The sequence below is a fragment of the Nothobranchius furzeri genome, chromosome 7 (assembly GCF_043380555.1).
Source record: "Nothobranchius furzeri strain GRZ-AD chromosome 7, NfurGRZ-RIMD1, whole genome shotgun sequence".
NCBI classification, from domain to species: domain Eukaryota; kingdom Metazoa; phylum Chordata; class Actinopteri; order Cyprinodontiformes; family Nothobranchiidae; genus Nothobranchius; species Nothobranchius furzeri.
In genome coordinates this window covers 75,587,016-75,601,235 of record NC_091747.1, presented here as the reverse complement: position 1 = coordinate 75,601,235, position 14,220 = coordinate 75,587,016, and the positions used below count along the sequence as shown (strand labels likewise).

The following is a 14,220-nucleotide window of genomic DNA, read 5'->3' as shown; positions in this document are numbered from 1 at the left end:
ACCATCTCGGACTTTGTATGCTAGTGTTAGCAATATGAATTTGATGCGTGCTGCTAGCGGTAGCCAGTGGAGCTCAATGAACAGAGGGGTGACGTGTGCTCTTTTTGGCTGATTGAAGACCAGACACGCCGCTGCGTTCTGGACCATTTGAAGAGGTCTCACAGTACAGCCTGGAAGACCAGTTAGAAGAGCATTGCAGTAATCGAGGCGGGAGATGACAGTAGATTGCACCAGGAGCTGGGTGGCATGTTGTGTTAGGTATGGTCTGATCTTACGTATGTTATACAGCGCAAAGCGGCATGAACGGGCAACAGAGGCAACATGATCTTTAAAGGCCAGGTGTTCATCAATCACAACACCCAGATTTCGAACTGCCTTTGAAGGAGCCAGAGATAGGAAATCATTCTGGATTGAGATATTGTGCTGAATGGATGGTTTTGCTGGGATGACAAGCAATACATGATTATTTTGTTTGTTTGTTTGTTTGTTTTTTAACAAATGCAAAATGCTAAATCTGAAGAATCAGTAAATCTCTGCAGATCAGAGACATTAAAAAAGTCTCATGTTTGCATCTTTCCATCCTTTCTATTTCGGCCACTTATAAGGTCGCGGGGGACGCAGCCAACAAGCAGAGAGGCGTAGACTTCCCTCTCCCCAGCCACTTGGGCCAGCTCCTTCTGAGAAATTCCAAGACACCCCCTGGCCAAAACCTCATCAGGGAGGCGTCCAGGAGACATCCTAACTAAATGCCCAACCCACCTCATCTGACTCCTTTCGATGTGGAGGAGCAGCGGGTCTACTCCGAGCCCCTCCCAGATGACCGAGCTTCTCACCCTATCTCTAAGGGAGAGCTCAGCCACCCTACGGAGAAGTGTTTTACTTTGTTAAAATAAAAGCATCACATTGACTGTGTTTGCGGCGTTGGTTGTTTCTGCATTAAAATAGAACTTAATTGTTTCTAGGCAACAAAGAGGGAGGAAGCCATTAGTTATGAAAGTTGCTCACGGTCTACTTTTAGGAAAAGGCAGACCCATGAAATGAAATGAAAAGTAAAAACTGGTTTATAACCATATTTTGCTAATTTTCTTTGTCTGCATTTACAGTTTCCACGTCTATCCTATTCCTAACATTATTAAAACATAAAGAATAATTAAAAGTTAACATTTTATTAGATTTTTTTCATGATTTCAGTTTTATTTGCTTAAACTATTAAACATCTGCTTTCCTCGCACCACTGGTGTGTGCTGTCACTCATAGAAGATGAGTCCTGGTGGAGTCCTTTCACTTCTTGTTTTAGCAAATAATGTTAAAGATAAACAATAACATTTAAATCAAAATGCACACATATCATTTACGACACACAGGAATAACATTATTTTGGTTATTTCCAACAGAGGATCATTGCATCATCTTATTTAAATAAATGTTAAAATGTTGGGCTTTTTTATTTAAAATATACAAGTATTCATTTACACGGAGTGGGATGGATTAAACCACAGAGTAGACCCTAGATAGATGATAATAACATTGATCAACAGCAGCACATTTTAGGATTGGCAGCTCATTTAGTTGCTTGCATCATTTCTGTTATGAAGAAGCATGAGGTGTGAATACCTATGGGGAAGACTGAAGGAACGTGGTCTGCATCCCCGGCCACCAGCGAGGGGACGATCCAGGTGAAGCCGTAGCCCGTGAGCCCTACGGAGTGTGCCACTTCAAATATGGTGCTGGCTTCCTCTTTGGTGCAGTAGAGGAGGATGACGGGACTCTGCAGCTTCTTCATTTGGTTTTGGATCTTGGAGTCTCCATGATTATGATCATCCATTGACATGTCCAGCAGGAGGACTTCCTCTAGTTCCCAACCCACAAAGCTGTTCTCGATGGTGCTGCGAATCTGGTTCGAAGATAGAAAAAAAAAAAAGTCAAAAAACAAAAAGACGTGATTGCGTGTAGGCTGGAGCTGTGAAGGACAGATACTGGAACAAAAACTCTCACACGTCTCGTCCTCCTTCAGCTCCCAGCTTTCAACACAACTTATCTGCACATCCTTTCAGAGATGGAAGCAGCATGCTTTTGTTTTATTTGTTGCATAAAAACAAAGATAATTTTGTTAAATAATATATCGTGGTAATTTCTTCAAACACCGGTAAGAATCCTGTAATTAATGCTTTAATCTCCTAAAGCTTCACCCATGGAGTCAGACGTGTAACGGGGCTGCTTAAGAAAACACAATATAGGAAATAAAACTATCATAACAAAATAATGTTGGCTTGTTTTAGATTAAACAGGCTGGTCAAAAGCTAAATCAGAGCTATATTACCCATAATGCCTTATGTAACAGGTCACTGAAAATAAAGAAGCATAATTTTGGGAACGTCTAGAATTATGTGTTTTTGCATGATTTCTATTCCAACCGGTTACTCCTATAAACAGGTGGGGAGGTTTACTCTGATTACTCAACAATCACCAATCACAGAGACCTCCAAGGGGCTGCTCTGTGTTTTCAGATGAGATAGATGTGAGGAACACCTTCAGACAGAACTCTTCACTGGTTTTAAATCCTCTGCAGGGCTGAAGAAACAACAACCGTGTCCATATTGGTGCAAATGTGTTTATTTGCCAGCATATGATTTTAATAAAAGCCAGATTTGTGCAGGTGAGAATGTGTTTCTGGCAAAGACAGACGGAGGGTTTCCTGTTTGGGTTTGTTTGTCTTGCAGTCGGAATAAAACAACGTTTTTCTGGGAGCAGAATGGATAAAGTCTCAGAAAACCAGCAAAATGAAGTGATATTTGTCTCTTCATTTATGAGTTTTGTTTTTGTTACACAACACCACGGCATGGTGACCTTTCAGAGGTCTTTGCTCTATTCTGTAGCTTTAAGCCTTCTGGAGGCTGTTTGACTGTGATCAGACCTGTGGTGCTCAAACCTCAGCCTGTCATCTGATTTAAAGTTAATCTGACTGCTGTGAAAAGCTGCTCTGAAGAAAACGTAAAAGTATCTTCTTTCACATTTAAATAAATACTTTTGTCCTCTAAACCAAACTGCTTCTTGAACTCGGTTCAAAGCAAAGACACCATCACTGCTCTGATGTTATTATTAGATCTGACTGGCTGGTGTTCAGACCTTTTCCTGCTTCTCACACGTGTCTGAAGTTCAGAGTTACTCAGGATATCATGCTATCACTTATGAAGGGTCCTTATCTGCCCTGGAGATAAGCAGGCTGAAGCCTCGGTAAGTGGCGGCGTTCAAAAGGACATATTCAGCTAATCTGCCGTTTCACTTAAAGCAATAAAAAAAGTCTACTCACTGCAGCAAACTCGGCCATGCTTTATGAATTTTGAGAGCAGGACATGTTTTAAAATGACCCAACTACACAATATCAACCCTCCTCAGATCTATCAGGCAATTGTAAATAAGAAAAAGACTAAACATAAATAAGGGCAGAGCCAACATTCCAACTTATCTGGAATTAATGACGATAAGGTCATAATTGGAGAGTAAAAACTTTAGTGGATTTTACAAAAATCTTACATTTGCAAAATAAAAGTTATTTAAAACCTGTGTTCAAAGGCTAAATCAGAGTTAGATATACCTCTCTCAAGCATGCTCAGGTTAAACCGCTGCTAAAAAAAAACATCTCTTCCTCCAAATAATGTGGAGAACTACCGACCTATCTCTCTCCTCCCTTTTCTGTCCAAAATCATTGAAAGGGTGGCTTTCAAGCAGATCACAGAATACCGCTCACAAAACTGTCTGCTTGACCCTTACCAATCTGGGTTCAAAAAGGGCCACTCCACTGAAACTGCTCTGTTAGCAGTGACAGAATCCTTAAAAGAAGCTAGAGCGACTGGCAAATCCTCGGTGCTTATCCTGCTCGACTTATCGGCAGCATTTGACACTGTCAACCATGGCTTCCTTTTGTCAGTGTATCTTGGCTTGGACAATCCTCTACAGTGCACCATCTTGCCACAGGAGTTCCCCAGGGCTCAGTACTAGGACCTCTTGTCTTTGTCATATACACCACCTCACTGGGTGAGATCATTCGATCACATGGCTTCTTCTACCACCGCTATGCAGACGACACCCAGCTCTATCTGTCATTTCCACCGGACGGCCACACTGTCTCTGCACGAATATCGAACTGTCTCTGTGACATATCAAAATGGATGAAATCCCACCATTTCCAACTCAAACTCTCTAAAACAGAACTACTTGTCATCCCAGCAAAACCATCCATACAGCACAATATCTCAATCCGAAATGACTTCCTATTTCTGTCTCCTTCAATGGTAGTTCGAAATCTGGGTGTTGTGATTGATGAACACCTGAGCTTTAAAGATCATGTTGCCTCTGTTGCTCGTTCATGCCGCTTTGCGCTGTATAACATACGAAAGATCAGACCATACCTAACACAACATGCCACCCAGCTCCTGGTGCAATCTACTGTCATCTCCCGCCTCGATTACTGCAATGCCCTTCTAACTGGTCTTCCAGGCAGTACTGTGAGACCTCTTCAAATGGTCCAGAACGCAGCGGCGTGTCTGGTCTTCAATCAGCCAAAAAGAGCACACATCACCCCTCTGTTCATTGAGCTCCACTGGCTACCGCTAGCAGCACGCATCAAATTCAAATAGCTACCATTAGCATACAAAGTCCGAGATGGTACGGCTCCCATCTACCTGAATCCTCTTGCAAAGGCTTACGTCTCGGCCCGGCCGCTCCGGTCATCACAGGATCGTCGGCTAGCGGTGTCTACACCACGCTCAGGACAATCCAGACTCTTCTCTTGCATCATTCCACAAATGTGGAATGACCTTCCAAGCACTACCAGAACTGCAGCTTCCTTTTCAGTTTTCAAGCAACTCCTGAAGACCCTGCTCTTCAGAGAGTACCTTGCCTGCACCCATCCCCCCCTCTACTGTCCACTCCTTGTTCCCTGCTCTCCATGACTGATGTCAATGTTGTTGTTGCTATTGTTGTTGTTAGCCTCAAGGGCAATATGCCGATTATCACTTGTAAGTCGCTTTAGACAAAAGCGCCTGCTAAATACATAAACATAAACAAAAACATATTTTTTTTAGATAATTTGCTAACTTTTCAAAATTTTTCATCATTTTCTAGAGCCAGTGTGTGCTAAAATAACCGTTTACAGGGTTAATGAAAAGCCACCCCACCCCATCGTCCCCTGTGGCCAGAATATTCCACCTGCGACTTCAAACACGCGAGCCGCTCTGCTGAGACTTGAGCTGACATACCTGGCGCTGCAGTCTGCTTCCAGCATATTTCCTGCATTAAGATCATGAACACAGCTGATTTGTTTTGTTTAGTGATTAATCACTCATGTAGACACTAAGGAAGGCTGGGAGATGTTTCAGGATTTAGATTGCCGTGTTTAAAAGACAAATGCACAGTGAAGAGATGCGTTTTGCTTTACAGACGGACACTAGGGGGTGCTAAAAGTGAGCAAACCAGCTACTTCCCCTTTAAACAAAAACACCAAAAATTTCCAGCATATAAACTCGATGTCTAATGGAAATAATAACTTCAATATTTTGTCCAGATCAGTTTATTTACTGTAAAGCTGGAGACACGTGGCACACACATTATATCTGATATTCATTTTAATTTATGTTTATTACCTTGTTGACAAAGTCCTCGTGACCAGGGTAGTACGTGGTGACGATGGAGAAGATGTACCAGTCATACTCCTCCATAATGTTCAACATGACGGATGCCTGCTGCTCGATGGAAGGGCCAAACTGGAAAAACATGGTGTGGTCGTCCTGGAAACCAGAGGCACAGAACCAATCAGGAAACAAAGTCATGAGTCATGCAGCATGAGAGAGGGCTAGAAGGTAGGGCACAGACAATTATGGAGCGTGTCCAGCTCCTGAAAGCCTCAGGAACAAATACTGGCTTGTTTATTGCTTCTCTATGTTTGGGTCAAAATATGGACGATTCTCTGTTTACTTGATACGTTCCAGTCATGTTTGAGTAATACTTAAATACTCACACATTCAGCGTGACATTTATCCACCTTCTATGCTGCAGAGACTATTTTGTTAGTGATGCTCATGTCAGACATTTATCTCCAAAGGTGTTAATGGAAGGATTTTTCTTGACATTCCAGGAGTCTGTCTGATGCTTTATTGTGGTCAAGGACAGGTCAGTCACTCCTGTAAAATAGCCGAGCTACTCACGGGGCCATCCAAGTCCCGGCATATTATTTACAAATGCAAATAACCAACGGCGACAAAGGAAATGAGCTGTGATGAGAGCAGCATCATGTCAGCGAGCTTCACTCTGAACAGAACCAGACGTGCTGCTGAAGGGGTGACTGAGGTGACCGGAGGTGTTGGTGTATTCTCCACATACTGACCTCTGCTTTTGGGTATATTTAGCCACAATTGTCAGTTTCAGTTTGTTAGCAGAGAAAACACCTCTAGTCAGTGAAACCTAAACCACACAACCTCAAAAGACAAAAGAGGATAACTAGAAAAGTCTCTTCTAGTAATTACCATGAACTTTAACCAGCTAACTGAGGCCTGAGGGAATGCCTAGCCTTTTGCACATTTGGAGACATTTGATCTCTGTCGTTCACTCCTGAGGACACATTGTTGTTCACTCCTGAGGACACATTGTTGTTCACTCCTGAGGACACATTGTTGTTCACTCCTGTGGACACATTGTTGTTCACTCCTGAGAACACATTGTTGTTCACTCCTGAGGACACATTGTTGTTCACTCCTGAGGACACATTGTTGTTCACTCCTGAGGACACATTGTTGTTCACTCCTGTGGACACATTGTTGTTCACTCCTGAGAACACATTGTTGTTCACTCCTGAGAACACATTGTTGTTCACTCCTGAGGACACTGGCAGTTGTCAAAAGATTTGTGAAAAATCTTTCTCTCTGTAGGAGGAACTCCAAAATGTACGGGAATCAGCTTTAACCCCTCCCAAATTGATGTTCAGATCATTGATTCGTCTTTCGTCCTTAACATCGTTGTTATGATTTAGTTGACATTTATATTTGAGTATGCAGGTGCCCACTGGTACTCAAGGCCGGATTAACCACATGGGCAACTGGGCAATTGCCCAGGGCCCACAAACTCTAAAGGGCCCAGGGCAAGGGCACGAGCAAATTACTGTATCTGTAATCTCCCGCTTTATATTAAACTAGTGTGACCGTACGTCCTGTTTTCCCCGGACATGTCCGCTTTTCACTCTGTCCGGGATGTCCGGACTGGGGGTTCTTGTATTGATGAAAATGTCCGGCTTTTCATCCAGGAGCAGGGATGGGGGAGCTGTATATCCTACACATCCAGGTGAGCCGGAAAAAAGTTTTCTACCTGTATTACTATATTATCATTCATGGACTCTTTTCAGCAGAGAGCGGCAGAGCGATGATCGGTGCGCAGCGATCCAGGCAGCTGCGTCCAGCGCACGGTCCATTCTCAAAGTGGCGCAACCAAAAAACTATAATTAACACACGATCGTTCATGTCCGCACATGTTCTCTACTTTCTGTCTTCTTTGTGCCTGAAGCGCTCTGCGGAGCTCATCACCTGTGCTGCGGTGATTTCACCTCACTGACGCATCGAAACGCGCTCTCCGCTTTGCAGTCAGGAGATCCCTTTGATCTGCTCAGAAGTAACTGATGAGGTGAAAAAGTAAGAATCCAGGCAGCAGTTTTTCTGGAGAGTTTAGAGGAGATGCAGGAAGATGAGACAGACAGGACAGGAAAATATAGTTAAATAAAAACAAGAAAACAAAACAAAGTGTTGAAAAGTAAAATGTAGGTAGATTTATCTCCACTACACGTTTTTACCTGTATAAAACAATAAGTTACACACATGTAATATTTATACATCTGATACAATTCAGATCACCTTCAAAACTCAGTCACACACCCAGGGCTGTTTCAAGACATTTTGGGGGCCAAGGCAAAATGACCCCCCCCCCCCCCCCCACCACCACCACCACCTCCACCACCACCCCACCCCATAGCTGGGCTCCCCAGAAGCCTCTGTGTAATCCATACCCTCTCCAGGAGTATTAGTTATACAGTGTTTATAAAAAGCCCCTCAGACATTACTGACCTGTTCTAATATTATCAGATGAAAAACTAAGTTATCAGACATGCTGTCTCATTTGCTTCTTTTATAAACTTGCTAAAAGTAACAAAACCATTTGAAAGCCACTATTTGTGGATTCTCTGAAAGTTTCCAGTGTGACAACTTATTTTTTCATTGATCCTATCGTCTAATCTCACAGCTGAAACAAGCATCCTTGATAATCTGTGCACAGGAAGCTTACCGATGCTGTAGTAAAACAAAAGTTATAATTTATTATTAATAAAACCTTGTTGCAGCAGTAAAGCAGAAAAATGAGATTTTGCAGTAAATATGCTAAGTATTTATTGTTTCAGAGCCCTTTTATTGGAAGAATCTGATATTAATTTAGTTCTTACAAAAAATGGGTCCCAGCGTTGTGTGGCGTTGCCATAGTGTGACGTCATAGGCACAGATCCCCTGTCCTCATGTTTGGAAATGGAAATATGATCACCCTGTATTAAACAAACTGTCCACCCGGGCTTTTGCGCTGCACAGAGACGCTTCGCTGCCTATGACTCTGATAGATATAGATATAGATAGATAGATAGATAGATAGATAGATAGATAGATAGATAGATAGATAGATAGATAGATAGATAGATAGATAGATAGATAGATAGATAGATAGATAGATAGATAGATAGATAGATAGATAGATATCTATATGGAACAGTATTTGTTCCATATATATATATATATATATATGGAAGGTATATTATGGGGTATACCCTCCACATCAATAGGAGCCAGTTGAGGTGAGTCAGGCATATAGTCAATTTGCCTGCCACCCTGGTGAGGTTTTCCAGACACATACATGCTGCATGGTGGCGCAGTTGTTAGCACTGTTGCCTCGCAGCACGAAGGTTGCAGGTTCGAAACTCGGCTGCGGCTGCGGCCTTTCTGCATGGAGTTGCATGTTCTCCCCATGCATGCGTGGGTTTCCTCCGGGTACTCCGGTTTCCCCCACAGATCACAACATGTCCTATAGGTTATAAATTGTAAGTTGCTTTGGATAAAATCGTCTGCCAAATAAATAAACATAAACATAAGCATACAACCAGGAGAAGACACAAAGGAAGACCCAGGACACGCTGGAGGGACTATGTCTCTCAGCTGGCCAGGGAACACCTTGGGATTTCCCTCGGAGGAGCTGGCACAAGTGGCTGGGGAGAGGGAAGTCTGGGCCCCTCTGCTTAGACTACTGCCCCCATGACCTGACTCTAGATAAGCTGGATGAATGGATGTTTTACTGATAAATATAGTAATTAAACTGTAGGAATGACTTTGGCATTTAACCACCACTTCAGTTTTTATTAATCATTGCATGTTTATACTGTATGCATGGACCTCTGTACTGTATCACACTCATCCGTGTGCATGTACATGCAGGTACTGTAAGTATGAAGTCATGAATGGAATCAGTCAACCATGTGAGTCATGCAGGAGAGACAGCACGGTGTTCAGGTTAGATGCACTTATCTCCACTCTGATATGAGCCCATCTCCCCTTCATCCACTTCCTCCCCACGGGGAAAGAAGGATGTATTCAACACCTTCCACTATAATGATATGGTTATAGCATATCATTGTCAAGTGATGGTGGAGAGACTGGCAGTGTTGGAAATAATTGTCTAGTGTGTGTGTGTGTGTGTGTGTGTGTGTGTGTGTGTGTGTGTGTGTGTGTGTGTGTGTGTGTGTGTGTGTGTGTGTGTGTGTGTGTGTGTGCAGGCTGAACCCTGACATATTATCCACCCTGATAGAGCGTACACTCCACTTTCTTAGAGAAGATAATGAATGCATTCCCACATATGACTGACAACCAGAGCACCATTCACCTCTGACCTCACATCTGAGTTCAAACTCACAGCTGTTTTAAATTTTCACCTTTAGCCCAACAGGTTCAAGGACTTGAGGGTGTGCATCGAGTGTACACCGCCTGTCCAAAAAACAAGTCGCCACCTGGATTTAACTAAGCAAATACGTAGGAGCATCCTATCGGGGAATGACTGCATGGGTGATTATCTTTCATCTTGCAATAGGTTATTTAACCCCAACTAGTGAAATGAGCTGCTTCTCGTTTATTAAAAAAAACTGTTGAAAGACACATCTGAGGGTTGTGGAAAATATGTTAGTCTACTTAAGAAGGGTCAGATCATTGGCATGCATTAAGCAGAGAAAACATCTAAGGAGATTGTAGAAGTGACTAAAACTGGATTAAGAACTGTCCAACACATTATTAAAAACTGGTCTAATGAGTTCAGATGGACCCTGTTCCAGAGTGATGGTGCATCAGGGTAAGAAGAGAGGCAGATGAAGTGATGCACCCATCATGTCTAGTGCATACTGTACAAGCCTGTGGGGGCAGTATTATGATCTGGGGTTGCTGTAGTTGGTCAGGTCTAGGTTCAGCAACAGGATGTGCTCCAAGAATGAGGTCAGCTGACTACCTGAATATATTGAAGGACCAGGTTATTCCATCTTCCCTGATGGCACGAGCATATTCCAAGATGACAATGTTAGGTTTCATCGGGCTCGAATTGTGAAAGAGTGGTTCAGGGAGCATGAGGCCATCATTTTCACACATGGATTGGCCACCTCAGAGCCCAGACCATAACCCATTAAGAATCTTTGGGATGTGCTGGAAAAGGCTTTGTGCAGCGGTCAGACTCTACCATCATCAATGCAAGATCTTGTTGAAACATTAATGCAACACTGAATGGAAATAAATCTGGTGATCTGGCAGATGCTTATCGAAACAACGCCACAGTGAATGTGTGTCATAATCAAAGCTAAAGGCAATCTAATGAAATATAAGTGTGACCTTTTTTTTTTACAGTGGTGAGTTTTTTGTTTTGACAGGGCATTGTATTTTTATTTACATTATATTTTCCTTTTATAAACCAAATGAAACAGTACCTAGCTTCAAAATGGTAAGATTGGAAGTGCCCTTTATTCTCCTGACTGTCAGGGGAGCCCATGAGAAGGTCAAAGCTATTGATCAGTTAATAATAATAATAATAATAATAATAATAATACATTTTATTTCAACAGCACCTTTCTAAACACTCAAGGACACTTTACAGACAGAGATAAAATACACAACAATAAAAGAGAGAACAGCATCAAACAAATGGATTGGAGCAAAGAGAGTAACTATTGGAATGCTAGACGGAACAGGTGGGTTTTGAGTCTGGTTTTAAAGAGAGTGAGGGAGTCAATGTTACAGAGGTGGAGTGAGTTCCAGAGCTGGGGAGCAGAGCAACTCAAGGCCCTGCTCCCCATGGTGACCAGACGGAGAGGTGGAACAGAGAGGTGGATGGAGGAGGAGGACCTGAGGGAACGGGTGGAGGTTGAGGGATGAAGGAGGTCTGAGAGGTACGGGGGAGCTAGGTTATGAATGGCTTTGAATGTATATTGGAGAAATTTGAATTGGATTCTGGAAGTGACTAGGAGCCGGTGGAGCTGCTGAAGAACAGGGGTGATGTGGTGGAAGGAGGGGGTTCTGGTAATGATGCGGGCTGCCCAGTTCTGGAGAAGTTGGAGTTTATGGAGGGATTTGTGAGGAAGACCGAAGAGGAGAGTTGCAGTAGTCAATACGGGAAGTGATGAGGCTGTGGACAAGGATGGTGACCGAGTGAGCAGTGAGGGAGGGGCGTAGGCGGTTAATGTTACGTAGATGGAAGTAGGCAGACCGGGTAATATTGTTTATGTGGGAGTGGAAGGATAGTGAGGAGTTGAGGATGACACCCAGACTCTTGAACAGAGGGGAGGGGGACACTAAGGAGTTGTCGACAGGAAATTTAAAGCTGTGGATTTTGGATAGTAAGGATTTAGTGCCGACAAGTAACACTTCTGTTTTATCACTGTTAAGTCTGAGAAAGTTTGAGGTGAACCAATCTTTGATTTCAGATAAACAATTGGTGAGGGAGGAAGGAGGGAGTGAAGAGGAGGGTTTGGAGGATACATAGAGGTGGGTGTCATCCACGTAACAATGAAAATGGATGTCAAATTTATGGAAAATATTTCCCAGGGGAAGAAGGTAAGTGATGAAAAGAAGTGGACCAAGAACAGAGCCTTGGGGGACGCCGGTAGTGACAGGGAGGGTGTGTAATTATCAGCCACATCTCAAATGGGAAAAGTGGGCAAGAAATATTTTACCTGAGTGTGTATTCATTAGGAAATTATTTCATGAACCACTGGATGGATGTTGTCCAAATGACATTAGAAACACGAAGTAGGTTGTAACTCAGACAGTTGTACACACACTGAGCTGAAAGTTGGAGTGCTTGCTCTCTGAGGCCTGCTCCAATAACTGCAGCTTTCTCTGATCAAGGAAGATCTTTGTTTCAAACTTTTCCATTGGAGCCAAGCCTGTTTACTGAACTATTGACGGATTTCAGTGAGACTTTCAACTTGACCTGTCAACTTACCGATGGCGCTAATGCTGACATTTTTACAAACATTTTGCATTAGTCATACACATCACCTATAGCCCGACAAGCCATCCTATATGCGAATATAAATAGTCTAAACTCAGACCTTGATGTTTTTCTTTCTTTCCCCGTAATTCATCTCTGTAAAACTGAACTATAAATTGTTTGGAAAACCAAACCTGCCATCCACTTTTCTCATTGACTACATTTACATGCAGCCAATATCCGGGTTATGATCGGGTTAAGGTTGGTATTCGGGTATCTGAGTTGATCAGAATAACCCGTTTACAAGCATAAATAGAAAGAGTTACCCCTAACTTGCATAACCCGATTTAAATGCGGACGTTGGGGTAGCGTCAAGACGTATGGACTACGTCCAAACGCAATATGCCTCATTTCCGGTTCTTCTTGTTCCGGTATCCGTGAAAACAACAACATGTTTCCCAGTTCGGAAGAGAAAGCGACCGCGTTTGTTTGTGCTTTAGTTTCTTCATCACTCCAAAAGTGTGGTGCTGTGCCGCGACTTGCCATGTTGCTCCCAACTTGTTGTTTACTTCCGGTGTTCTGGCGCATACAAGACGTCTCGCTACTCAAAAGACCAAGATTCCTTGCGAACAGAGCATGCGCAGAACACACGCTTTGATGGGGATATCCCGATATGCGTTTACACGACCAAACATTGGGGTTAGAAAATGGTTACCCCAGGTGTAGTAACCGGGTTTTTAAAAACCCGGTTATGAGCATATCCGGGTTTTTGGCGGTGTTTACATGGACCTGCGGAACCGGGTTATTGTGAATATTCGGGTTTTAAATGGGTTACTGGCTGCATGTAAACGCACTGATTGTCTCCAGCTAAAATTGGAGCTAATCATCATCTTTCTCTACTTTCTTAATCAGATGATAATCTAATCACCTCGATTTAGCATCCGCCTTTCATTCACATGACGTTGGTGGGAGCTTTTTAAAGCGTTTTCTTCTCTCCCCCTTGACACTCCCCCAACCCCTCTCTATCTTTTCCTCTTCGTCTCCCACTTTTACATCGCAGCCCGTGGCTCCATTAGTTCATATCACAGAGGTGTGAAGTGACTGCTGTAGAGCAGAATGTGTGGGGCATTTGTGGAGCTGCCTGCCTCCCCACTCGCTTGTTTTTCTGCTTGTTGTGGTTTTTATATCACATACTGTATCACCCAAGAGCCCAAAAATGTGTCTTGTTTTCCTTTTCTGTTTTCACGTCGCCCTCTTCATCCCGTTAGATGAGCTGAAAATAAAAAAAGATTGTGCAAAAAGTATTTTTTTTTTTTCTTGATTGTATTTCAGTTGTTCACCAGCTTAGAGTCTTTGATGCCTTTTTCTTTTTCTGAAGCACCAAATGTTTTCACTTGGTCACAGGTTTGGACTGCCAACAGGCCACTTTGGCACTCAGAAGAATGCTGTTGTAATCAGACCAAAATGTGTTTAGACATTTTCTTTATTAAAAACTTGTAAATAGAACCATTAATCAGCCTTAAAAGTGCCTTTATGTCTGAGTAAATGGTAAATGGTAAATGGCCTGTGTTTGATATAGCGCCTTCTAGAGTCCTGGAACCCCCCAAGGTGCTTTATAACACAATCAGTCATTCACCCATTCACACACACATTCACACACTGGTGGGGATGAGCTACAATGTA

The 14,220-nt window shown here is 42.9% G+C and overlaps 1 protein-coding gene across 7 annotated transcripts in view; it reads right to left on the bottom strand.

Moving 5' to 3' along the window:
• grin2bb (glutamate receptor, ionotropic, N-methyl D-aspartate 2B, genome duplicate b) overlaps window positions 1-14,220 on the bottom strand; it is a 222,365-nt gene that overhangs the window by 90,225 nt on the left and 117,920 nt on the right. For all 7 annotated transcript variants that reach the window (XM_070553751.1, XM_070553750.1, XM_070553746.1 and 4 more), the window contains 2 exons: window positions 5,643-5,786; window positions 1,615-1,894 (listed from right to left, as the gene is read on the bottom strand). In XM_070553751.1, coding sequence (XP_070409852.1) covers window positions 1,615-1,894; window positions 5,643-5,786 — 424 coding nt within the window. The remainder of the gene's footprint in view (window positions 1-1,614; window positions 1,895-5,642; window positions 5,787-14,220) is intronic.